Source organism: Rhinichthys klamathensis, unplaced genomic scaffold, assembly GCF_029890125.1.
Source record: "Rhinichthys klamathensis goyatoka isolate OS25496 unplaced genomic scaffold, OSU_Roscu_1.1 h1tg000253l_1, whole genome shotgun sequence".
Classification (NCBI taxonomy): Eukaryota; Metazoa; Chordata; class Actinopteri; order Cypriniformes; family Leuciscidae; genus Rhinichthys; species Rhinichthys klamathensis.
In genome coordinates this window covers 1,296,022-1,323,534 of record NW_026606775.1, presented here as the reverse complement: position 1 = coordinate 1,323,534, position 27,513 = coordinate 1,296,022, and the positions used below count along the sequence as shown (strand labels likewise).

The 27,513-nt window shown below is 39.5% G+C and overlaps 2 protein-coding genes across 5 annotated transcripts; one reads left to right on the top strand and one right to left on the bottom strand.

Annotated features, from left to right (window-relative positions):
• Window positions 1-8: 8 nt before the first annotated feature.
• On the bottom strand, window positions 9-22,477 carry numa1 (nuclear mitotic apparatus protein 1). 4 transcript variants are annotated; one of them, XM_056266769.1, is made up of 24 exons: window positions 22,365-22,477; window positions 21,842-21,891; window positions 21,258-21,343; window positions 21,100-21,179; window positions 20,599-20,684; window positions 19,080-19,151; window positions 18,843-18,933; window positions 16,505-16,652; window positions 15,751-15,887; window positions 15,562-15,673; window positions 14,689-14,806; window positions 14,464-14,604; window positions 14,241-14,354; window positions 9,320-13,765; window positions 8,966-9,175; window positions 8,699-8,862; window positions 8,331-8,616; window positions 7,600-7,795; window positions 7,263-7,399; window positions 6,845-7,186; window positions 6,635-6,721; window positions 2,035-2,265; window positions 709-748; window positions 9-217 (listed from the first exon to the last, which is right to left on the bottom strand). In XM_056266769.1, exons 2-23 carry the CDS (start codon window positions 21,881-21,883, stop codon window positions 737-739), a joined length of 7,338 nt encoding a protein of 2,445 aa, XP_056122744.1. In that variant the 5' UTR covers window positions 21,884-21,891; window positions 22,365-22,477; the 3' UTR covers window positions 9-217; window positions 709-736. The 4 variants fall into 4 exon arrangements, with proteins under 4 accessions (XP_056122744.1, XP_056122745.1, XP_056122743.1 ...); XM_056266770.1 differs by lacking the exon at window positions 709-748 and having other exon boundaries at window positions 14,464-14,490; window positions 14,524-14,604; XM_056266768.1 differs by lacking the exon at window positions 709-748.
• Window positions 22,478-22,851: 374 nt separating this feature from the next.
• Window positions 22,852-27,170, top strand: lrrc51 (leucine rich repeat containing 51). Its single transcript, XM_056266786.1, has 4 exons — window positions 22,852-22,932; window positions 23,793-23,998; window positions 24,116-24,264; window positions 26,677-27,170. Exons 1-4 carry the CDS (start codon window positions 22,881-22,883, stop codon window positions 26,813-26,815), a joined length of 546 nt encoding a protein of 181 aa, XP_056122761.1. The 5' UTR covers window positions 22,852-22,880; the 3' UTR covers window positions 26,816-27,170.
• Window positions 27,171-27,513: the final 343 nt, after the last annotated feature.

The window sequence follows — 27,513 nt, the reverse complement described above, 5'->3', positions numbered from 1 at the left end:
AAACGGTCAATGATTTGATAGAGATATTTTATTATCAAAGAACAAGGAATACATTTAAATATAATACACAAACAACCAATTAGATAAACAGGACAGTAATTAAGATCACTGCATCCCATAATGAAAAATAACTTATTTGCAAAGAGAAAAGATAAGAAAAGGGAATCATTGGCATGTGTTGAATCCTCTAAATTTACACCTTAATCCTGAACCTCATCTGTGGAGAGAGAGAGAGAGAGAGAGAGAGAGAGAGAGGCGTCAGATGATGCATTCAAATCCATATGAGAGTGCAATATAGAAATTGCAATTAAAAAATGACATTTTGAAAGTGAGACTCTAGTAGTTACTCTAGAATAGATCTGGACGGAGAGCAACTGAATAACACCAACATCAGGTGAAATGATCAGAAAAACAGTGACACCACCACCATAATTTGTTCAAAAGTAAAACTTTTTTTTTAATTAAAAAAAATCTAAATGTCATTAAAAACATATGTAAAGTTGTGCATTTACGTAATTAACAAAAAAATTTGAATTACTAAATTTTAAACCATTCTGCTAAATTTCAGGACATAAAATGAGGTCACACCGGCCACCAAACTCCCGAAGCCAGTGTGTTAGAGCACATGACCAGCAGAGCGAGAGTGAAACGAGCACACAGAGGAGAAACACCTGCAGGTTTAAAGCAATGACTACAGTCCACACGTACAGTTCAATACTTAGATCAGCGCAGCGACTCACTGGATTCCCTAAACACACACACACAGCAAATACTTCAACACACCTGCAATTTATAAACATTAATATTGGAATTTAAAGAAATAAAACATACTTTCCTATGCATTATATTTAGTGATGCACCGAAAGTTATTTTCTACCAAAACAGCGATTAACATTTTCATTTAGACGAAAACCGAAACCTGAAATAAAGTTTATTGAACAATCAATTAAATCACATCCATTTAATAATCAACACTAAAAGTTGCAGTTGCGGTATTTAAATAGCACTTAAAGCTTAAACTTTTAATTATATAATTTAACTTGTACTCCAATTCATTGTTAAAATAAACATTTAAACCATTGCAATAAACAGAAAAAAATTCTTGACAGATTTTTCCAGACATACATTAAAAAAGACAACAGGTGAAGTAAAAATATATGCAATAGTGCATATAAAAATGCTCCTCTCCTTGCTAGTTATTTTTTTCTAGCCAACTAAAAAATTATGGACATTGAATAGTTTTTCTGAGGTAAATAAAACAACATGGCACGTTCACAAGCTGTTTTATTGACATCTTTCCGCAGTTAAAACACTGATTGTGCGATTTCATGAAACATGATACTAGTTTAGTAAGAGATACTAATTTTACTAAGTTGTACTGTATCTTTCAACATAACTTCAGATGTTCATTCATGTTTATTTGGTGCTATAACTAGTAGTAAAGAGAAAGAGATTATCTGTTTATTGATTGAATTTTGTGAGAAAATTGACAGAATTTGAAACATCAGACTGTATTTCATATCAAAAGTAACTAAGCACAAAGCTTACTGGGATCATTGCACTACATTACATCATGTTTATCAAAGTTTTCCCTCATTCATGAGCCAAGATCTTTTAATCTGTGCCGTTTGCAGTTCATCAAAATGAAAACCCATTAAAAACGAGAAATCAATATTGCCCACCCAGCATATCCATGTGCAGGAAAGACACGTGCAATCAATTAAACAATCGTTTCGGTAAATTATTTTGATCTTCTAAAACTGAAAACCTATTTTTCGGCCGCAGAAATTTCAATGCATCACTAATTTAATGTGCTCTGGATCCTCATACCAGATAGGAACAACAGTAGTCAACATTTGAAGTGGATCAAAACCTTTCATCAAAGTTACACATGAATTTTAAACAATACCCGTTCTTATCTTAGGACAACTTTGATGAACTTGTTTGATCCACTTCAAATGTTGACTACTGTACATGGTTTTGTGTTCATGTCTACAGAGAGAGCGTTTTCTTAAACAGAAGTGTTTATTGTACCTTTTTGGCGTTGGAGGATTTGGGGGACTTGATCCTGGGAGACTTCCTGAGCGTGGAGTCGAGAGGAGACCTGGCGCTCACGGCTGAACGCAGGGCACGACTGGCCACGCCGGGAGACTTGCGGGCGCTGTTACGCAACTTGTTGAGGCCGCGCTGAAGCCTGCTGTCCCCTCGGCCGCTGGTCTTCGGGGTGTTTACAACAGTGAACACCACAGATTGCCTTCGCTCGGCCTACAGATGAAAGAGTGACCACACAGACATATTAATACTGTATAATCAAACCCCTTTACCTAGCCATCTAAATTAGGACATACAATATGCTTCTAAAGAGCTGAGAACCAAAAAACATTTAGCATTTGTGAGGGACATTTTTCAGTTTTTAATGAGTTTGTAGAATAGCACTACTGTAATAATATTTAAAAAAGGCATAATATTGCATAATCATTGCAACTTTATTTTCGTAAAAGGCGTATTATGAAATTATTTACATTATTGTTTTATTTATTTAGGCTCTAAAATGCTACTATTTGAGGTGTTGGGTCTTTATTATATACAGTAGCAGCCTACGGTAATGTTCAGCCTAGGAAAATTCAGCAAGTTCAGCCTATCAAAATATAAATTATTTATTTTTTAAGCATACACTCACCTAAAGGATTATTAGGAACACCATACTAATACTGTGTTTGACCCCCTTTCGCCTTCAGAACTGCCTTAATTCTACGTGGCATTGATTCAACAAGGTGCTGAAAGCATTCTTTAGAAATGTTGGCCCATATTGATAGGATAGCATCTTGCAGTTGATGGAGATTTGTGGGATGCACATCCAGGGTACGGAGCTCCCGTTCCACCACATCCCAAAGATGCTCTATTGGGTTGAGATCTGGTGACTGTGGGGGCCATTTTAGTACAGTGAACTCATTGTCATGTTCAAAAAACCAATTTGAAATGATTCGAGCTTTGTGACATGGTGCATTATCCTGCTGGAAGTAGCCACCAGAGGATGGGTACATGGTGGCCATAAAGGGATGGACATGGTCAGAAACAATGCTCAGGTAGGCCGTGGCATTTAAACGATGCCCAATTGGCACTAAGGGTGTACTCACACTAGGCACGGTTGCCATGAACCGGGCCCGAGTACGATTGTCCCCCCTCCCCACTCCCCCTCTGGCCTGCACTCACATAGGGTTTCAGCATTCGTGCCGGAGCACGCTTACGTCATTATGGTGCGTGCGACGGTTTCGGGATAAACAAGAAGAGCGGCGCTCTCTGAACACAATGAAGTCCATCGCTCTGTTTTCTTTGTGGATAATTTTGTGTCGTTTGGTCCACGGTGGTCCACAGCCTGTTGTTAAACAGATGCGTCGCCTTAGTGGCGCGAAAATTTTCACGTAATCGTGCTGCTCGTATGAGGAGGTTTGCAAGGTACCAGCTGAAGTGCAGCAAGGACTTTGCAGCTTTGATTACGGACTGTGTTGGTTTTGGAGCGTCGCAAAACCATGACGCCACGCGTCCTGTTCCGTGCCCCAGCACGGTTAGCGCTCACACTGCATGCGAACCGCACCCGAGTCCAACTGAACCGTGCTCTGGCCCACCTCTTCCAAGCGGGCCAGGGCCGGCTAATCGAGCCGCGCCCGGGCACGGTTCGGAGCACTCACACTAGTCAAACGAACCGCGCTTTGGTGGTCAAACGCACTCGGGCACGGTTCAAACTGGCTAGTGTGAGTACACCCTAAGGGGTCTAAAGTGTGCCAAGAAAACATCCCCCACACCATTACACCACCACCACCAGCCTGCACAGTGGTAACAAGGCATGATGGATCCATGTTCTCATTCTGTTTTTGCCAAATTCTGACTCTACCATCTGAATGTCTCAACAGAAATCGAGACTCATCAGACCAGGCAACATTTTTCCAGTCTTCAACTGTCCAATTTTGGTGAGCTCTTGCAAATTGTAGCCTCTTTTTCCTATTTGTAGTGGAGATGAGTGGTACCCGGTGGGGTCTTCTGCTGTTGTAGCCCATCCGCCTCAAGGTTGTGTGTGTTGTGGCTTCACAAATGCTTTGCTGCATACCTCGGTTGTAACGAGTGGTTATTTCAGTCAAAGTTGCTCTTCTATCAGCTTGAATCAGTCGGCCCATTCTCATCTGACCTCTAGCATCAACAAAGCATTTTCGCCCACAGGACTGCCGCATACTGGATGTTTTTCCCTTTTCACACCATTCTTTGTAAACCCTAGAAATGGTTGTGCGTGAAAATCCCAGTAACTGAGCAGATTGTGAAATACTCAGACCGGCCCGTCTGGCACCAACAACCATGCCACGCTCAAAATTGCTTAAATCACCTTTCTTTCCCATTCTGACATTCAGTTTGGAGTTCAGGAGATTGTCTTGACCAGGACCACACCCCTAAATGCATTGAAGCAACTGCCATGTGATTGGTTGATTAGATAATTGCATTAATGAGAAATTGAACAGGTGTTCCTAATAATCCTTTAGGTGAGTGTTTATTGCGTAGTTCACTTTGAGTCAATTTTATGTATTTGTGATAACGCAATGAAACATGCCAAATTGTGCTGATATTACTCTTTTGGCCAGGCTGTCATACAAACATGTGAAAACGAGAGGAAAAATAAAATATTAATAACTGACTATTATTTTGTTTTTCTATGCATTTCTTATTTGCATAGTAAAATAAAACCTCTAGCTGTAGATCTTTGCCAAATAATTGTCAAGTTTAGTGTTTTGTTCTTTCCTCATATTTTGGTTTAATTGAACTTGTAGGGTAATTAAAAACAAATACACCCTCCGGACATCACTTTTGGCCACTACTGTATATATTTTTTTAAATAAGGTCTGAAATATAATATACTTCCTCATTTTGCTTTACAACACAAAATTACACACAGCAATTACTACAAAAAAATGAAAGTACATACATTAGACAAACGTTGTAGCCTTTATGCAGCAACGTTTTAGTTGCCGTTTTAAAAAACCCTTTCAAGGGAACACATGGCAAATTATCTTTCAAAGTAGGGGTGCACGATATTGACAAAAAGGTGATATTGCGATATCGATAAGGAATATTGCGATATCTATAATAATTTCGATATTTTTAAACATTTGTAAAACTACAAAAGTTATGGGAAAACGCATCAAAAAAGATTAATAAATAAAACAAGTTCTTACAACATAAGGTTTATTCAGTCATATTGGACTGGTACGACATGAATAAATAAATAACCATTTCTACAGAACAGGACATGTTTTACTGGTTGTATGTACACTACAGTGTAAAAAACAATAAATAAAGAGCAAGTCTACAGAACACACCTGGCCACTTTATTCGTTTTCTGTGATCGGATAGCTATCTGATCGTGAAAAGGACCAGGTGTAAATGCCCTCCGAAACGCGTTCGAGACGGATTTGAATTCGATCGCTGAAACCACTTCAGGAGGAGGTCTGAGCCGCATTCCTAACGAAACTGGACAAGTGTAAAATGCATCTCGTTGTTGAAACCACATATGTAAAATTACTCCTCCCAAAAACGCTAAAAATGAGAACGTGTTACAGGCTACATGTCATGTTATGGGCAGATATGACGACGCGCGCAACTGCAACACGCATCACCGCAGATGAGCAGCTCTTCATCAAGCCAACGCGCAAACTATCGCAAATCAAAGTGAGAGTAAGTCACAGACGCTTTACACACAATTATCTTCATTAAAAGTAAATAAACGAAATGATCTTAACAGGGCTGTTGCCGTTCTCTCTTACTGCGTTATTTGATTTTGACATTTTAGCTGATGATCGTAAAATGCAGATCATAACTGTTGCTTTCGGTGACGTGCACTCCATTAAATCTGCATATAACGCGGGAATTGAAGATCGGATTTATATCCGTTTTGCAAAAACACATTTATGTGACCAGGTGTAAAAGGAATATCGTTTTGATAAATCAGATAAGTATCCGATCAGTGAAAACGCACAAAGTTGCCAGGTGGCCTGATACTTGTGCGCTGGTGTGTGCGTCGAGCCAGCAAGTGTGTGTGTGTGTGTGGGGACTGTGTGGTAGTAGAGCAAGGGAGAAGTGAGAGAGTGACGGCGATTAGCTTTGGAGCGAGTAGCGACTCAGTCATATTGAGAAAAACAAAGTGTCTCCCCTGTTCTTTCTGACCACTGTGGGAAATCTGTAGCATGAAAAGTTAACCCTCTTCTTGATTTCATGTTGTTTATGGAGAAGGATAATCAGGAAATGAGTCGGGGGAAATGCAACGGTGCATGTCGGACCGGACGCATCATAAACACAATATATATCGCGAGATTTTCGATATTGATATCGAGCAACGTGATATCGCGATAACGATATTGATTCGATATATCGTGCACCCCTATTTCAAAGTTGGCCTAAAATATTCCTATTGTTTTTAAATAAAGCTGATTGTAATAACGCCAATCACAAACTCTAAAAGTTTAGTCTAAAACTCTTTAGCTGTTTTATAAACTACTAGTAGCAGGGTGTCCAGAGATATTTAACAGCAATTTTGTCCTCAAATAAAGTCTAGGTTAGTAGTAACCACATGTGTTTAACAAATGTACTTCACCGGAGAGTTTGGAGGTCTGTTTTGACTGTTTCCGAACCTGCCTTTAGGTGTCATTGGTCGCGGGAAGCAACTTGCCAATTTCTTTGCCTGTGGAAACAACAACATCTGTAACTAACAGTCTTGCATTTAAGTAAGGTTTCTTATCCAAAGAAAATTCTTAAACATTTATCAAGTGAGATCAACATTTGCCCCTTCATATCGATCTCGTACCTCAGGTGTGTCTGGGCCTTGCAGTTGGGATCCAGGACGTTTGGGAGCCAGCGGGCTGCGTTTATTTTCTGAAGCACGTAGGTGTGAGCTTGTTTTCGTGAGCTGAGAAGCCCGGTGAGCAGCAGTGCTGGACCGGATCTGACCCGGCAACATGGTGGCGCGCTGAGGCTGGGAGAGCGCAGGACCCTGGGTCGAACTCGCTCCGGGCGCAAGGGAGAAGCGGCGAGAGTTCAGGGTCTCTAGTATTTGACTCGGAGCCATGGAAGCACGTCGGATCGTCTCATCCGGGTCACCCGTGCGCAGGTCATCGTCGGTTACGGTGAACGAGGGTCCCAGACTGGGCTACGGAGGCAGAACAATACGTTTGATTCTAGTTTTATACAAACAACGCAGCTAAAGCTAACCATTACAAGCTTACCCTGGACTCCAACGGGTAGCTGCTCTTCAGGTGGGGCAGACAGACTTTGTTTCGTGCCTGCAATTCGGCGATTCGCATCCAATCATCAGAAGCATGTTCGGGTTCATTCTCCGCTCCGATACAGAACGTACTGGTGGCTACACAACACACACTATAAGTTAGTACTACTTATGTATGACTGCAAATTGGTAGTTTCCCTGATAAAAAATGCTGACTGATTTAAAACACAATAAAAAAATTCCAGGTTTACTATGCTTATTTTTAGAGCTGCACAATTCGGCCATAAAGTATTGTGCAAAGTAACTAAAAGCAATGAGGTCTAAGGACAAAATTTCACCTCTTGGTGGGGCGATGGTATGGACGGCACTTCTGCGATACCCAGGCAGATTTTGAAGGGTGTCTGTTTTTGATGAACTTTCCTCTGAGAGGTCCATGGAGATCGGTCGTGAGTGATGGACTGCCAAGTTGGGCTGAGATCGGGCAGAGTGCAGACTAGAAAACGACTCCTCACCTTCAGCGCTTCCTGGTGTTTTCTAAACAAGAAAGAATAAAACAAACCCTTTATAACCTTTGCAACCCAAGAAGCCATGAAGAGTAATATTACTAGTCAATGTCTATTTAAAGGCAAATCAGCTGGCCATCTTGAAGCTATTTTCAGTCATGCAAGTACAGCTATCTATTCTCTTGTATGTGGAAATAGCGAAATCTGCTTGCCAAACTTACAACTAAATAACATTTAAAAGCAATAACATCTGACGTAAAACGTCTCAAATGCAGTTTCTTGCGCACAAATAGAATTAAAATAGTGGATATTTCAGGTTGGTCCAACCAATGCACGAGCAGCCATAACCGTGAGCAACAGCATTGCAGTAATGTGTGAAAATTATGCTAAAAACTGTATATATGTATCGTGTTGGTCCAGTCAAAGTTTTATGTAAAGACCTGGCTGATTTTACTGATTGGCTCTTTAATGTTGAAGGGGGAACTGACTTTACGATAGCCAACTCAAACTTTTTTTTTTAACCCAATGAAATGTAGAAGGCAAAAAGACATTTGTGCATTTCCTACCTTAGCAAGTGTGATGTTGATAACTTGTGTAGTACGCCGCCTGCGAGCCGAAGCGGTCAACTTCTTTGCAGAGTCAACCACAAGATCGCCAATGGAAGTGATGCTGGACTCTAGTTTGCGATCAAAGGCATCGTTGTGATCTGCTTTACGTTTATTGCCTTGTTGACCCATTGGCGTGAAGTAGAGAGTCTCCAGGGATTCGGCCCCCAAGGCACGGCGTTTAGCAGCCAAGCGCTCAGAACTGCGTACTAGCGGAGTGCTGGATTCACCCGGTACTGCTGAACGACTGGGAAAAGAGGACAATGACACTGCATAAGTTACCTGGAATACTATGTGAGAAACCTGTGCAATTGTGCTGGTTTAGCTACCTGTCAGGGTTGAGCGAATCGTTCAGCTCAAACTCCAAGCTGTCGGTGCTGGTGTCCTGACGTTTCTCTGGGACTCTGATGTACTGACTTTCTCTATGTCTCATGTGCTCAATGTCATCAGTCATCTTCCGAGGCTCTCGCAGTTGCCTATCAGCAAAGTCAACCTGAGATCAACACACAATCAAGCATGAAATTCAACAGGAAACTCAAACATTTCAAAACTTGTTTCATTTTCACATTATTGAAACATTAAGAACGTAAACTAACTTGTGCCTCCAAGTTTTTCACTTTGGCCGCAAGGTTCTTCTCTTTGGCGTTTGCCTGGTCTAGCTCCATGCGCGCTAGCTTCAGTTCTACCTCCAGAGCTTTAACTTCACTCTTACTGGCCTCAAGTGATTGCTCGAAATTTTTGTTCAGTTCCTGAGCCTCCACCAGCAGCTGCTTTTTACCGTTGTAGTGATTCTTGGCTTTCTCCACCTGAGGAAGAACCATAAGACAGCCATTGAGCTTTTAAATAAGCGCAGGTGATATCAAACTGGAGCAATTCAGTTGTGCAATGAGGATTCTTCAAAACAACAAAATGCATGAAAGAAACATAGCAAGATTTAACTCAACACAGACCTGTGATTTGTAGTGCTCTACTGCTTCCGACTTTGTCTTCAGCTGTTCCAGGAGTTCCTGATTCTGTTCCTCCCACTGTCGGGAAGCCTTTTTAAGAGCAAGGATGGAACCGTTTTTCTCCTCAACCTTCAACTCTAGCTCAGCTCGAATCTTCTGGGAGGCGTCACACTCCCTCTGGAGAGACTGGCTGAGAGAAGTCAAATGGCTCCTTTCTTGCCTCAGCATCTCCAAATTCTGCTGGTAGCCATCCAGTTGATGTTTGTCGGCATGAAGCTCAACAATCCTCTTCTCCAGTTCCTCCTTTGCCTGATGCATCTCAGTGACATCTTTTTCCTTTTGTTGGCACAGCACTTCCGTCTGCCTCAGCTTTTGATCCAAAGACTCCAAAAGATGTTTTTTGTCAGTGACCTCACAATTGGCAGTGTCTAGTTGTCTCTGTAGTGTTTCAACCTTCTCTTCAAGCGCTGTGCGGAGATCATCTTCAGACTGTTTGGCCCTTAATTGTTGATCATTCATTTCATTTTGAAGATAACTTATTTGAGCTTCCCTCTCAGAGGCGAGAGCGGAGACCTCCTGTATTTTAGCCTGAAGTTCACTTACGTCCTTCTCGAGGTCCTGAGCCTTTTCTCGCAGTTTCTTTTGTTCGCAAGACTCCTTTTGAAGCAACAGAAGCTCAGATTCCTTCTGAGAAGCTGCAGTTGTCAGCTCTGCCACTTGCATCTTAAGAGCAGCAAAGTTCTCCATTAATGTGTTGTGTTTACCCTCTAAAACAGACATCTCCTGTTGCTTCTGCACTTCACTTTCCTGGTAACTGCGGATTTTATCATTGAGAGATGTTACTTCAGTTGAGAGATGCTCTCTTTCTTTCCTCACCATCTCCAAATTCTGCTGGTGCCCCTCCAGTTGTTGTTTCTCAACAACAAGCTCATCAATCCTCTTCTCGAAGTCCTCCTTTACCTGATGCATATCAAGAACATCTTTCTCCTTTTGTTGGCACAACAGTTGCGTCTGATTCAGCTTCTGATACAAAGTCTGCAGGAGTTGGTCTTTGTTTGTGACTTCAAGAGTGGCTGTTTCCAATTGTCGCTGAAGGGTTTCTATCTTCTCCTCTAGCTCTCCGCGTAGACCATCTTCAGACTGTTTGGCCCTCAACTGATCCTCCAACTCATTTTGATGAGACGCCTCCCTCTCAGAGGCGAGAGTGGAGACTTGTTGGATTTTAGCTTGAAGTTCACTCACTGTTCTCTCAAGTTCCTCACGCTTGGCAGTCTCAAGCTCATGAGCCTTTTCTCTAATACATTCTTGTTGGAGAAGCTCATTTTGAAGCAAGAGAAGCTCAGAATTTTTCTGTGAAGCTGTAGTTGCCTCCTCTAATAACTTCTTCTCAAGGGTAGCCATGTTTTCTTTTAACCGGTTGCATTCTACCTCTAAAACAGACATCGCCTGTTGCTTCTGCACTTCAGTGTCCTGGTAACTGCAGATTTTATCACTGAGAGATGTTACTTCAATTGACAGGTGGTCTCTTTCCTTTATCACCATCTCCCATTTCTGCTGGTACTCCTCCAGTTGTTGTTTCTCATCAACAAGCCTCTTCTCCAGATCCTCCTTTGCCTGATGCATCTCAAGGATATCTTTCTCCTTTTGAAGGAAAAGCCCTTCCATCTCCTTCAGCTTTTGATCTAAAGAGCCCAACTGATTGTCTTTGTCTACAGCACAACGATTGACCGCATCTAATTCTCCTTGTAAGTTGGCAATCTTCTCCTCTAGCTCTCTGCGGAGATCATCTTCAGCCTGTTTGGCCCTCAATTGATCCTTCAACTCATTTTGAAGAGAAGCCTCTCTCTCAGAGGCGAGAGTGGAGACCTCTAGGATTTTAGCTTGAAGTTCACTCACTGTTCTCTCAAGTTCCTCACGCTTGGCAGTCTCAATCTCCTGAGCCTTTTCTATAATACGTTCTTGTTGGTGAAGCTCATTTTGAAGCAAGAGAAGCTCAGAATTATTCTGTGAAGCTGTAGTTGTCTCCTCTAATAACTTCTTCTCAAGGGTAACCATGTTTTCTTTTAACAGGTTGCATTCTACCTTTAAAACAGACATCTCCTGTTGCTTTTGCACTTCGGTGTCCTGGTAACTGTGTATCTTATCATTGAGAGAGGTTACTTCAGTTGACAGGTGGTCTTTTTCCCTCCTTACCATCTCCAAATTCTGCTGGTACTCCTCCAGTTGTTGTTGTTCCTCAACAACAAGCTCATGAATCCTCTTCTCCAGATCCTCCTTTGCCTGATGCAATTCCAGGACATCTTTCTCCTTTTGAAGGAAAAGCCCTTCCATCTCCTTCAGCTTTTGATCTAAAGACCCCAGCAGACTGTCTTTGTCTGCAGCACAACGATTGACCGCATCTAATTCTCCTTTTAGGGTTTCCACCTTCTCCTCTAGCTCTCTGCGGAGATCATCTTCGGACTGTTTGGCCCTCAATTGATCCTTCAACTCATTTTGAAGAGAAGCCTCTCTCTCAGAGGCGAGAGTGGAGACTTGTTGGATTTTAGCTTGAAGTTCACTCACTGTTCTCTCAAGTTCCTCACGTTTGGCAGTCTCAAGCTCATGAGCCTTTTCTCTAATACGTTCTTGTTGGAGAAGCTCATTTTGAAGCAAGAGAAGCTCAGAATTTTTCTGTGAAGCTGTAGTTGCCTCCTCTAATAACTTCTTCTCAAGGGTAGCCATGTTTTCTTTTAACTGGTTGCATTCTACCTCTAAAACAGACATCGCCTGTTGCTTCTGCACTTCAATGTCCTGGTAACTGCAGATTTTATCACTGAGAGATGTTACTTCAATTGACAGGTGGTCTCTTTCCTTTATCACCATCTCCCATTTCTGCTGGTACTCCTCCAGTTGTTGTTTCTCATCAACAAGCCTCTTCTCCAGATCCTCCTTTGCCTGATGCATCTCAAGGATATCTTTCTCCTTTTGAAGGAAAAGCCCTTCCATCTCCTTCAGCTTTTGATCTAAAGACCCCAGCTGATTGTCTTTGTCTGCAGCACAACGATTGACCACATCTAATTCTCCTTGTAGGTTGCCAACCTTCTCCTCTAGCTCTCTGCGGAGATCATCTTCAGCCTGTTTGGCCCTTAATTGTTGATCTTTCATCTCATCTTGAAGAGAAATTACTTGAGCATCTCTCTCAGAGGTAAGAGTGGAGACCTGTAGGATTTTAGCTTGAAGTTCACTCACTGTTCTTTCAAGTTCCTCACGCTTGGCAGTCTCAAGCTCCTGAGCCTTTTTTCTAAGGCTTTTTTGTTGGTGAATCTCATTTTGAACCAAGAGAAGCTCAGAATCTTTATGTGAAGCTGTAGCTGTCGCCTCAGCCAACTGGTTCAGAAGAGAGGTCAGGTTTTCCTGCAACACGTTGTGTTTGGTCTCTAAAACAGACATTTCTTGTTGTTTCTGCACTTCATTTTCACTGTAACGGCAGATCTGCTCTTTAAGAGAGGTTACCTCTGCTGACAGAACCAGCATTTCCTCTTGTTTTTCTGATGCGGCTGAAGAAGCAGAGTGAAGCTCTTGCTGAAGTTTTTTAACCGTCTCCTCATGCTCTTTGCGATTTGATTTGATCAATTCGTTTATTTCAATATTTTGTTCCTTCACAAGCTTCAGCTCGTGGTCAACAGAGTCGTACTCGTTCCTCAGATTTCTGATTTCTTCATCTTTTAGGGAAATCTGTTCGGACAGTTCCAGAATGTGAGTTTGGAGGCTTTCAATTTTAGTCAAAGCCTGACTAACCTGGTTCTCTCCTTCAGTTTTCTCCTGTCTAAGAACATTTATTTGCCCCTGAAGGTCTCCAATGGCCTGCAGATGCTCATCAAGCTCCTGCTGCAATGTGCATGCCTCCTTTTTCAAAGAAACATTCTCTGCTACCACTTTTTGATGCTCTTCCAGCTTCTTCTCATATTCCTGAACTGTGTTCTTGGCGCTTTGCAACTCAATAATCAGGGCATTCAGGACGTCCTGCTGTGATGCTCTCTCCACTTCCAAACCCTGGATCTCAGCATGCAAAGCATGAACCATCTTGTCTAAAGAGACAACCTTCCCCTCCAGCTCTTCTCTTTGTTGGCGAAGGTCCGCAGAGATTTTGATCTCTGCTGTCAGCTGCACTTCCACTTGCTGCAGACGAGAAACATCACTTTCCAGAGCTGATATCTGCGCAGTGAGCATTTCTTTCTGACTCCGTAATGCCTCCTCCAGTGTTTCTCTCTCCAAACAGATGCTGATGACTGACTGCTCCAGATCGAACACAACCATCTGTAGTCTTCTGGTTTCCTTTTCAAAAGAGGCTCTCTCCTCAGCCAACAAAGCCTCAACTTCCGTCTTCTCCTTCTCAAGACGGGAAATAGTGTCCTGAAGCACAGCGAGTTTAAGAGTCAGATCTGCCAGCTCCTGTTTAAGCTTTTCCCACTGAGAAAAACAAAAAGAGATTAAAAATGTTAGTCAACATTGGTCAATTCTATGAAGATGTTTCCAGCTCAGTAAGAACTAAGTTGTTTCTTACAATATTTTAACAGTCAATGCATGTACTGAAAGAACATGAAATGAGCTTTAGACTCTGATTAACCCTGATTACTCTGATTATTTTAGATTAAAGATAATGTTGTGTATCATCATGATAAATAATTAGATTTCAATCTGCATATGTGATGGACATCAGTCATGCTAATATTTAGTAGCTCCTTTGAAGGCACCTTGAATAAAACAGCTAAATATTTAGCAAAGCACATACAAAAGACCTGAACCGGAAGCCATGCAATATGTTTGCAAGTTCGTTGAACATAACATTTTAGACATACTGACCAAATTATAAGAATCTTTCCATCAGAAAACAAAATATAACCCTGTGTAAACATTATTATGACGGAAAGACAGAATATCTCACCTCCATGATGGGTCCCAAAACCTCTCCTCTCTCCTGAGACTGAGCTTTCAGGAGTTCATCCTCCAGAACGGAGATCTTTCCCTGAAGGATCTGCACTTGCTCACTCAGACACTCCTGAACGAGGAGAACAGGAGGAAGAAAACAATACAGATTAATAAATACCAGTCAGGTTGAGTACAAAGCAAAGAAACACAACATGATTCATTTGATTGAAATGCTCTACCCTGTGTGTGACGGCCTCGTTCAACTCGTGCTCGAGAAGCTCCTTTCTGCTCCTCCACTCAGCCAGTGACGATTCATGAGCCAATGTGAGTTTTGTAACTTCCTCCTCGGCTCTCGCCAGCTGAGCGAAGGTGTTTCGCACCTGATGAGTCCAGTGTGAGAAAGAAATTAGTTTTAAACAGGTTAGGAAGACAGAAAGGAAGTGGGGGAAATAAAAGTGTCTCACCTGAGCAGCGAAAGTTTGGTTCTCCTCTGTTAGTTCATCAATCTTTTTGTCCTTCTGTGAGTTTTCGGTTTTTAAATCATGGCACTGCTTCACAACTTCGTGCACTCTGCGGAGAAGACTGTACAAGAAAAAACAGCTTTACAATAAGTCTTATTTCTTAGAATTAGCTAATGCATTAACTAACATGAACTAGCAATATATTTCATAGTATTTATTAACACTTTTCCGTGCATTATTAATGTTTATCAAAAATAAAATAGAAAATCTCTCACTGCTCTTCACTGTATCACTTTTGTAATTTTAATAAGAATAAATGTATATTTAATTTACACAGTGTAGGATTTGCCGTGTTTTAATACATTTGATTACTTTTCCATTTATTTAGTATTTCTTATTTCTAGTGCTTGAAGTTTTTCAGGTAGGCCTATTTCACTTGTGTCTTTGTTCTATTGTAGTTTGTTTTCCTGTATGCTTGTAATTCAAGCACAATGTTCTCTCACCATTCCTGATTTCTAACACACTAACACATAGCATTTGGCGAAATCTTGCGTCTATCAGAGCAGAAACAAAAGCAGAGACAAAAGATCTCTGTTTTTCTGTCGTCTCCGGTGGTGTGTTCACATGTAAATTGCGTGAGATTATATCATCCATTAGATCGAAAGATCTGAAAAAAAAAAAAACCCCAACCATATATTTACCATAGACCCTCCCCTCGAATAAATCAGGACAGAAGTGGTCAAAAAAGGACAAAAGAGACGGATTAAAACACCAGGTGTAAACGGGGATGTATCTCCCTCGTCTACTTGTGATCCGATCGACCAAAGTGCATCTTAAAACAGGGCCATAGTCCACCTTCCCCTTCTTGCGCCTCACCTCTCGTTCTTCTCCTGCAGCTCCAGTAGAGCAGCTTTATGGTCTTTCTCCAGCTCTCGTTGTTCTCTCAGCATTCGGTCCACCCTGTGCTGCAGCTGGACTATCAGACCCTCTGTGTGCAAAAGAGAGAGAAATTCAGCCAAATTCACACCAGTTCACTTCATTCACTCCAGACGGCATATAGGATACCTTTTTCTGAGATGATGTTGATCTGATCAGTCAGTTCTTTCTCCAGCTCGTCTCTCACATCTCCCTCATGTGCCAATTCTTTCCGGAGTCTCTTCAACTGGAAATGTGGTGTGCTCATTAAATCCGGCACTGGAGAGCTGGAGATCAGGGATGCATGGGTATTATTTGGGGATTTATCATTCAGTAAATTATCATTTCCAAATCTATAATTTTCCAACATCAAGCAATATCTTTATGAAAGGAAAATGCTGCGAAGCAACACATCAGTACATCTTTGATGCTTAAAGAACTATTCTGTCGTTGAGTTAAGCTTAATCTACGACATTTGAAGTGTAATGTTTATTACCACAAAAAATAGTTTTGACTCGTCCCTCATTTTCTTAAAAAGGAAGGCACCTTTAATGGAAGCGAATGGGACCCATTTTTGGAGGATTTAAAATCAGAAAATTAAGTTTTTTTAATTTTTAAGATCACTTACATAAATTCTTCTGTTACAAATGTATGAATTCATTGAGCTGTAAACTAATTTTTATAGTCGTTTTAGGGTTTTTGGATTTATGGCATTGTGCTGTCGTGGCGAAAAAGTTGTACAATTTGTATATAACTTTGTATAGATACAGTTAGTGAGCCATTTTTCACAATAAAACCATGTTAACATGGGAGGCAAAAAAAAAAAAAAAGGAAATAAAAATGATGCCACAAATGTGTTGATTGAGATTAACGTGTACTGAACATTTCATTCAAAGGCACTGACCTGTCTGAGCTGGAAGCCACTGTGCAAAGCTCTTGAAACTGAACTCTGGGAAGCCGTTGGAACCGGCTGAAGAACGGAGACTCGTCGTCAGTGTACGATAACGAGCTGCCGCTGCTCCCACCGCTGGAGTTCACAACAGTCGTAACAGCTAGAGATGAGCAAAGATTACATTTGGTGTAAATATTACAGATATCACCATACTTTTCCAGTTGAATGATCACATTAAGAATGATCACTTTTTTCTATTACAGGTTACCAGAAATGTTATGTTTAAGTAAGCAAATAAGACATTATCTAATTAGATATGCACCAATTTTCATTATTTCCAGAACAGAAATCCAAACACTGGATAAAGCCAGGTTTAAAATATTCCTTTTGTTGACATAAAAGTTAAAGGTTTTTCCAGTGGGGATTTTGATCTTTTTTTAATCACTCAAATCAGAAAATACTGTCAACAGCCAGAAAAACAACAACAACACATTTTCACAATGTTTTTAGGAATAAAATAAAATGAAGGTAATGATGTGTGAATAAACCCCTCTGTAGGAATACAACTGTAAATGTTGGTGTTTTTATAAAGCTGCTGAAGTGGAGATTTCTGACTCCGTGAATGAGGAAAAAGCCTTTAAAGATATGTTGTAATTGAAATCTACAGATACAAATAGATAAAGTGCACGTTTTGGGCATGTTTCCTTTCCACTAGTCTGAAACAAAATGTTATGAAAACCCAAATAGCCCAATGTAGTGCGTTGCCTTCATTTACTTAAAGGGGTCATATAATGGTACATGCACTTTTACAAGTTGATTGTACTGAAATGTGTGTTGGCAGTGCCTGTGCACAAACATCATAAAATGATAAAAATCCATCCAGTGTTTTTGTTTTAATCTCCTTATATGTTTTCCCCTGCCTCAAATTGAGCCGTTCGTTTTTGTGACGTCAATAAAACGGACGCCCCTCCCGCGATTGTTGATTGACAGCAGTGATTCAACACAGACCCGCCCTCGCTCGTCCTGTCAATCATAGTCCGCGCGGATCGGCGCGGTCATTGTTGATATGCTGGAGCACTGTCTATGAGCAGAATGGCGTCTAAGCGATTGTGGTTTTCTGTTCTTGGGTGTAATAACGAACACAGTCATTTTAATGTTCCTAAATCCGAACCGCTGAAGACGCAGTGGTTGAGTTTGTTTTCGAAGGGAATATTCCCCACGAGCAACGTCAATGCTTTCATGTTTGCCGAATCATTTCTCAGTGGACTGCTTTATAAACGAGGATCAGTGTAAAGCTGGTTTTGCTGAGAAGCTGCACCTGAATAAAGGATCGGAACCTATTCGTCTTCCTGCTGAACCTTCAGAAGAACTAAAGTGAGTGTAACGTTTTATTAATCTTTATATTAATATTTATATTAATCTTTGCAAATCGCCAGCTGCACGCTTCACGATGAATGCATCGGTTTACACTCAGGGTACATTACAGCATGTTTTCTATGTACAACGTTCTCAATATAATTCATAATCCCACGTTTATAATGAACAACGCGTTATGGTATTGTGTTATTGTGTTACAAACGGTGTATGCGCAGAACAGAGAGGCGGGGTGAGCAAAGCTCATTATCATTTAAAGTCATATGCACTAAAACGGCGTGCTGAAAACAGCTGTTTTTGACCAGGTAAAATAAGTGTTTTCTTACAATACTAATGAGAATTTTTAATTAAAGTATATTACAAACTTTTAATTTAGACCCTAAAGAATCATATTAGCTTGTACAAAAATGGCATTATATGACCCCTTTAAACATTATCCGTATCTCATGAAATGGCGTATGTATGACACGCCAATTCGTATTTCCATTTTTGGCGTGCTCTCAACACGCATAATGGCTTTTCAGCGTGTTTATCAACGCCGTTGACTTAACGTTATTACTGTATATAAATATATGACCTACCCCAACCCCGTCCCTAAACCTACCCGCCACTGGGGTTAATACCATTTATGAGTCTTCCCCTACCATCCTAGGAAAAAAAATATCGCTCCCCAGATGTAGATCTACATTTTGCTTCGTTTCGCTCGTACATTTAACGGCGTACACATACACGCGGAATCACTCGGACATTTAACGGCGTAGACATACACGCAAAAGATGACGGTTCGTTTCGGCGTGGACATACACGCGGCCTGCTCAAAATGCGTATAGATAACACGCCACTTGACTTGAAAGCGGCGTGTATGTTTACGCAAAGTCATGATGTCATGTTGTATCTCTTTTGAAAACACTAATGCACAGTCCATAATGCTGAATAATGAAAATGTGTTAAAACACGTAATCACATGACTACTTACGGTCTTGGTCTAGAAACTGATCCAAACCTTCATCTAACGACAAACCATCAAGATCAACTTTAACAAAACGAAACATGGATGTAATCTCCGGCTGACACAGACAGACAGAGAAAGAAACACACAAAAGAACCTTAGTTAAAGAGTGACAATTTCAAAATGAGCCAAAACATTTAATATGTATTGCAGTAAAACTAGATATACAGAGAGCGAAGCATCTAGCGGTCGTTAAAGACTCACCAACTCTGTTCTTGAATCCAAGGGTATTAGGTTGCCCTTTTTAAAACTGCAGTAGCAAAGCAGAAGCATCACCTGTGCACAGATAAATGCACAACATTTAACCTGCATATCATTAAAGGAACAATTCAACCCGAAATTATAATACATGCCTTCCATCTATAATTTTCAGAAGGAGGGGCTTTGTATAAATCAGTGCGTTCCAGACTGACTGTGAATAGAGGAGCTGCTATGGACATTAAAACATGTTATTAACGTATTCTATTACACACAATAAACAAAATAATGAACTTTTAAAATACCAGCATATGACCCCTTTAAAAGTGAGTACATTATGGCTCGATTTATTTGTTTGTTATGCAAACCACTATGATATATTAAAATATTTCAACATTTTAGATGCTACAGACCACCAATATGATCATTTTCATGTTCAAGGGGCCACATCCTAAAATTTTAAAAGACAGCTATATATTCTCATGTATAAAGCCTCAACTCAATTTAAACTAATTTAAATTGGCATAATACACTAGTATAGAGACTATAGTTTCTATTAAAGTGCCCTCTTTAATGCAGTGAATAATATAATTTGTGAATGTAAAATGTCTGCAAAGTTTTAAAGATCAAAGTGCACAAGAGATAAAGTTATTGTCTTCTAAAAGAAAAAAAATCGATTCTGAACTGCCTGAAACGAGTCGTCAGTAATTCCAGTCTCACTTCCTGTTACAAACCCAAGTAACAAATTTGCATAATTCCAGCCTATGGTCTTCATTGGCTGCCTGTGAAAAATGGTTTAAAAATGCCCTCAAATACTTTAGTTGTAGCTGAGACTGTAGTTTGTTTCGTGTTGTCGTCGACATGTCGAGAAAACGCTGTTTTCTGCGCTGCGAATCCACTTCAAAAGATTGAGGACTCACTCGCGCAGGAATTGATACAATAAAACCGACACTATCGTGACTGTTTGTAACGCTGTGTATATACAGTAAGTGCTGAGGAAGATCCGGAGCTAAAATTCTGATATTGTGACGGCTGTTTCATTTTCCGACATGTGCTGCAAGCGGTAAACCAATCACAACAGACTGAGCCATCTGACCAATCAGAGCAGAGCAGGCCCTCAGATGGGAGGAGTTAAGAGACTGAACCTTCGAACAAACCATTTTCAGACTCTTTGAGAAATGAGGTGATGTACAATGTATATTATGAGAAAATTGATTGTGTTTTTTGACCTTTGATGCATGTACGGTAAATCTATTGAAATTAGGAGCCTTTAAAATAACACAATAGGGACATTTTCAGTTACATTTTATTAGGTATTTTCTTCTACACAGTATAGTACAGTATTGTTAGATGTAGTATTTATCATAATCTAATTGTTTACTTTAATTACATTTTATTAGATAATATTTTAATCAATATCTAATATTTATTTTAATCAATTTATTGTCATCTATTTAATATAATAATACATTTTATTATTTTTTATTCATTTAGTTTGAAACCTCCTGATTTAGAGCACAAATACCTTGGCCAGCTGGAGCTCCAGGTCAATCCCATGATTGATTTTCTGTAAGATGAGGAAACTTTGTCTTTTGGTGAGGTAAAATTTATCTGCATATGGAAAAGAGAAAGTTTTAAACAAGTTCTTCTTACCTTAAATTCTAAATGCTTGGAAATTTTTTTTTAGTTTTTTAAATAAATGAAAAAACATTTGTGCACATCAATCTGGCAAACATTACAGTTATGACCGATGTTGAGATTTAAAAATTTAAATAGCCCAAATTACTTTTAATGTAAGTGCCGTACCACAACCACATTTTTATAAATGAGTGACAAGTAAAAGCATTTTCTGCGTTAACCAACATTTTTGACACAAATACTGGTAATAGAGCATAATGTCACTACTAATAAAATAAAATGTTTCTCATTAATTTCTCAATGTCTACGATAAATCAACTAAAACTACAGATGTGGTACAAGCATGAAATTGTAGAAAGAAAGACACGAGCACTGATTTAAAACTCACCATGCAAATCACTGAAGATGATTTTCAATTTCTCATCCAGGGATAAAGTCTTTAAAACCTCAATGTTCTCCTCCCCGTTTCTACAGTAATGGATGAGGCAAATTATGTCGCAAATTATCATGGCATTTCCATATGACCATCTCAAAATGACAACTCACAGTTTGCCGAAGATCTCCAGGAGTCGGACCCCATCTCTCATATGAGCGAACTCCCAGATTGGCTTCTCAGGAAACATGGCATTCATCTGTCAAAAGGACAACCGTCAATATTAAGATCTCTTGAAACTTTACAGAGGAAACATTTTAGTTGTTAAAACTATAAAACAGACATTACAACGTTAAACATGACAATAGATTCAAATAACTACCCAGACAGCAACATAGTGTCGGCTCACATCAGGGTCCGATTTCACAAAGATAGACTTTGACTATGTTTGTTGTGAAACCGGGCCCTGGTATGCGTGGAATCCACATGTGCCAGATGTGGCCCGGATCTGGGCTGACACCATGTTGCTGTCTGTCATTATTCTCTCAATTTTTTCTTGAGTAAAGAAACCAAAATGATATATGTAAGTTCTGTACATCTGTGGATGACACACAGTAGAATTTAAGCAATACTTTGTGAGTTTTTTTTTTTAATCACTTTTAAACAAAAAATATTACTTAAAATTCTGTATGAAATCCAAAAGAAACACATTTGTGTGTTTGTGTCAACATGCATTAAAATGAGAGAACTGTCTTACCCATATCAAAAGTGGTCCCGCCTTGTTCCTATTGAACTTCATGGTGGACTCTATAAAACATTTAAAATCCGTTGTAATGAAACCAGCAAGATGTCATACAGATTACGAAGTGTGCGTGCTTGATGTTTACACTTATGTTGTTAAATCTACTTCTGTGTAACAGATACTGTAACAGCACAAAGAGAAAAATTTTTCAAGGACATAGCATGACATTTGATTATTTTAATCATAATAAACAAAACTCAAACCTTTGATACATAACGTTATCCGTAAACTTTAGTGCACATAACAGCCTTAATATGACATGCAGTGCAATTAAACACGAATATAATTAACGTTAGCATTACAGTATAATTATGTTCAACCAGTAAGTTCTTGCTTTGTTTGTTTGTTTACCCTGCAGCGTTTTGTCCGCGTACATTACCAATGTTTAAACAACACATCGACCGTGGCAGAAATACTGTCCTCATCAAACAACCAAAAAGCTGAATAAACTTGTATATTAATGAATTGTGTGTTTTACCGTGATTTCGGGTTAAGTCGAAGCAAAGACGCACATCGAATCCTTCACTGAAACATTTTCAAATTCAAAACTCACAACGTCGAACTGTATCTGAACAGCTATTGGTCATCACGTGATGACGCAAATCAAAGTAGCCAATGAAAGCGCAGCTTCTTCCGCAACGCCCTTGTAGGAAGTCTTTCAAAATGTTCCATTTCAGAATGAAATACATCTCCCAGAATGCAATACTACACGCGTTGTTTCCATGGTAACTTTGTTGCGGTCCGCCCATGCTGGCGTGACCCTAACTTGCTATGATTAAAGAACACCTAAAATTACGACAACGGTGACGACAATTTAGAAAATTATTCGTTTATTATGTGTTTACATTTTAATTGTAACTCTATGTAAATCCTTTTTTTTGCTTCATGCACTTAAACTTCGTTTCAAGATCAATCAGTGTTTGTAACGTTACTCTTCCATCTGATTGGTATTTGTAGTTTTTAATCTTGTTTTCTGAAGCCTGGGGGTTTGAACATGTTTGGATCTCCGGTGGACTTTTCTTTTAAAGAGATCAACACAATTCCAGGTGTGTTTCTACGGTACATACTTTTATATATTTGTATGAAAGTTTTGCTTATATCACACTTATTAGTTTTTAGGTCAGAATTCATTTTCTGCTGATTCAACATTATAAATGCATTTTATTTCCCGAAATGGGGAACGTTTTCGAGTGAAACAAAATAGAACAGAAAGTTCAGAAAACAAAAATATGCAATAACGAGTCCTTCCTTTGAGTCGGATCTTTCCAATGAATCGGTTCAACCGGTTCACAGAATCGGTCCGAGCGGTTTTGACTGATGGTGGGAAACCTCACACATTAAAAACAAAATAGTTTTAAAAAATATATAATTTTACATATAACATTATATACATGGGCTGTATATATATAACATTACAAAATATTTATATTTCATATAAATGCAGTTCTTAGGAAACTTTCTATTCATCAAAGAATCCTGGGGGGATTTTTTTTTTTACATTAATTGTAATCAGAAATGTTTCGTGAGCAGCAAATCATCATATTAGACTGATTTCTGAAGGATCACGTGACACTGGAGTAATGATGCTGAAATGAATCACTAGAATAAAAATAATTAAAAAAAAGTATTCAAATAGAAAACAGTTATTTTAAATCCTAATGATATTTCACAATATTACTGTTTTTGGATCAAATAAATGCAGCCTTGGGAAGCAGAAGAGACTTCTTTCAAAAACTTTATATGGAAATGTGAAGAGGTTAAAGTAATTTATTACTCCTCCTCAGAAAGAACATGTATACACAAATTATTATCAGTCTGCATCTATGTGCACAATTATTGATTGCAGTGTGTTGCGTTTCCTCTAAAGCATTATTAACTTTCTTTCTTTCCATCCCTTTTTCTTCAGACATTCTTTCTGATGTGCCGAATCCAGGCGCTCTTCGGCTGAAGCGCGACTCAGAGCAGAAGTTCCTCAGCCGGACGCTCAGACTCAACAACAACTTCATCTCAGGCTTGTCGGGTCTGACGGACACGATCTCTGCTCTGTTTGCTGAGCCGACACGTCTGGCCTGGCTCGACCTCTCCTTCAACGACATTGAACACATTGACCCAGTACGCACTTACCCACCTGTGTCTAGCAGAACCGTTTGTGTGTAACTGAGGCGTGCAGATTGTGTACTGTATACTAGAGGATCTACGTTCACATGTCATTCTCTCTCTTTCCGTCAGGTCCTCACTCAACTTAAAGAGTTGCGTTTGTTGTATCTCCATGGAAATCGTATTTGTAAGTTGTTGGAAGTGGATAAACTTACTGTGCTGCCGTCCCTCCATACCATCACTCTGCACGGCAACCCCATAGTGACCGAGCCTGACTACAGGTATGGTTCAAGGTCAAAGGGCAGTTAGATGCACAATCAGGGCCTAAAACTAACTTTTTGCCACACCTGCCAATGGCCAAGAAAATGTACCAGGCATAAATATTTTTTTACCGGTCATGAAAATGTTTTTGCTAAAACAGGCAGTAATTACACCAAAATTTTAGATACCAGTGAAAATTCGCAATTCTCTATTCTAACTTCGATACCACAGCTTAAAGTACTAGCCTTACTAATATAAATGTAAAACATTATTAAAGACAAGTAAACAATCAGTAATAAAATAAGACAAATAATCATATTACAAGCAAAAGCACAAATAAATACAATGTAACAAAGATGTTGTAGGTCTAGCAGTAGTTTTTAGCTAGCGAAATGTAATAAAGTGATCAAATGTAAGATAACACTGCATAGTCTTCACTGTATGAATTAAACATCCTTATTAATGCAATGCTTATTAAAGTTACAAAGGTAATTCAGTCAAGAGCAGTGAGTGATTTTTTTCTTTGTCCAACATTAAAAACACACAGGAATATTAGGCTGCTGTCACTTTAAGAGTGAATGCACGGATCCAATATGCTGATACACATGCGTTTACTTTCTCAACTGTTAACGTTCACTTAAGACATAACCGACTATGTTATAGAATACTCGCTATCTTTTGACATAATTGTGTGTGAAATTGTCCGCTCAAGTGCAAGAAGACGTGAAAGAGCTCAGTTTAGTATTCACACTCTCTCAGAGACGCGGCTTTCTGAGCGAGCGCTTCGGATGTGTGCGCACAAAACTTTCCACACAGCGCGCGAATAACGAAATGAGCTCCCTTCGCGTCTTCTTGGGCTTGAATATTTAAATTGTCAAGGCTTAAACTTTCGTGATGATGCAGCGCGGGCCCGTCAACTGTACCGAGCGTCATTCACATTTGTTAATGTTCATGCATTGTTAGAATTCATAAAGATGTTACCGGCAAACTGGTGAGTGACACCGTTTCATACTCGCCAATGCTGTCTTTTACTCGCATTTGGCGAGTGTTCATTTTAGGCCCTGTGCAATTCAGGGAGCAAAAATGAAAAATTCTGTCCTCATTTTTCACCCTCAAGTCGTTCCAAATCTGTTTGACTTATTTTGTTCTGTGCAACTCAAAAGTTCAAAAGAAAGCAAGCAGCATGACACGACTGATGGCGAGTTGATAAGAGCTCAGTACAGCGTTCATGCAGTAAACACATCTTGCTGTATCTGAACTGTGATTTTCCACTGTGGATCTCTGTACAACAGGTGCTAAAATGCGGTTAGTATCCAGTTACAAACGTCTGCTGTCCTGTGCACAGCAACAGCAATCACAAATAGTTCTGATACACACGCGGCATGTGTTAAGAGTAAGACCTTTCCCAGCCCATGGTCTATAATCAAGGACATGTCCAGGTCTGGTCTCACCTCACAATCAAATAGAAAGAAATAAGACCATATATGTTGCACAACAAAGCCTATTTTATGCACCTTGCATTGAAAGTATGTTTTAACGTCAAGCACATGTAACATTACCGTAATGCGAAAACAAAATATTTATACATCATGGATTTATTTGTTGTACTTCCATTAATTAATGAAAAATGTAATTAAAAACAAGTGTAATGAAACTGTTAAAATCTTGATTTTGGGGTCAAATTCGTGGGACCGTGGTGGTGTTCGTTTATAGACTTTTTACTTCAGGCGACTGCATTTAAGCTTCAAAATTCATAAACGTTGTGTTCATCTGTGATAATTATCTTGATGGACAAAACGTGAAAGTATCATAAACTTTTGTTGATCACAGAGCTTGTTTTTAGCGATAATCCAACAGCCTATGGGAAAATCCTATGGGTTTTTGTCGAGTGATGCTAACTGTCGATTGGCTTAAAGGTATAGCGGAGGATTTTCTTTTTCCGGGTGGATCATCAAGACTATTGGTCCTCCTAGTTGTCAATCATTCTGGTGATATTCATGGTTATGAAAAAGCTGTCTGAGGATAAGCTGGTTTTACTACTTAAGTGAAAAAAACAGCATTTAAGGGAAATCTTAAATGTTTTAGACGTTTCACTTAAAGAAACCCTTAAGTAATAATTTTTGTAAAAATTGGAGAGGGCGGGTCTTCTCTAAAATTCGGAAAGATCCTCCGCTATACCTTTAAGTCACTCACTTCAGTGAGTCTTAAGTCTTCAGTTCACTTAATGGCCACCGGTGTCGCTAATAACAAGGGCTTCTGAATTCTACACACAGACCCTTTAACAAAGGTGGTTTACAAACGGGACCTTATTGTAAAGTGTTACCAATTTCTCAGTGTTGAATTGCTCAGAATTGTGTATAAAATCACAGACAAATGTTCAGTATATATTTAGTGATTATTCCACTAAGTTGCTTTTCTGCCTCTCTTCCTAGGGCACATTTGATCGCCACCCTTCCTCATGTGAAGATGATTGATTTCAGTGCAGTGACCAAACAGGAACGAGAGTTGACTTCAGTTTGGCAAAAGAGCAGAAACCCGCGCAAATTCACGAGTCAAAGCAAAGTGGACTGAGCCTTCCTCCTCCGACACCCTGTCATGTTACAGACGGCTTGGCTTTATGTCTAATAAACATGAATGTTTATTAGCAACAGTTTGATCTACCACAGTTAAGTTGCCTTTACTATAACCTCGTCCTGAACCGTATAATGGTTGCAGGGCTGGAGTTACTTTAGTCAACTAGAGTGTTTCTTCATTAGTTGATGATGAAGCCACATGGATAAGTGGTGAAACATCTTAAGCAACAGAGAAACGTCCACTAAACAAAGCAATCTAGAAGCGTTGCATGCAAGACAGTGAATGAACAAAATATTCTCATTGTACTCGCCACCAATGTATGTCTGCACATTCAATAAAATAATACTTTACAATTTTGAAAGTCTTTAATGCATAATTTCATTCAACAAAACAGTATTAACAGAATATTGAGATTAAATTTTTGGTACTAGCCTAAGAAACGAGATCTCTGTAAATCAGGTAGTATTCCACATTTAGGATAACAAACAAACAAACTTGAACACTTATTAGTTCACTGCAAAAAAAAAGAAGAAAAAAAGAAGCCATCTTGAGTTTTGCAGCGTATTTTATCCCTTTAAAAACCTCAAAGAAAGAGAAATGTGCCTTGCGACGATCTAGAGAGCCAATGGTGCCACACCGTCTGTATGCGTGCAAAAATACATAAAATCAAAAATAAATAATTACACAAACATACT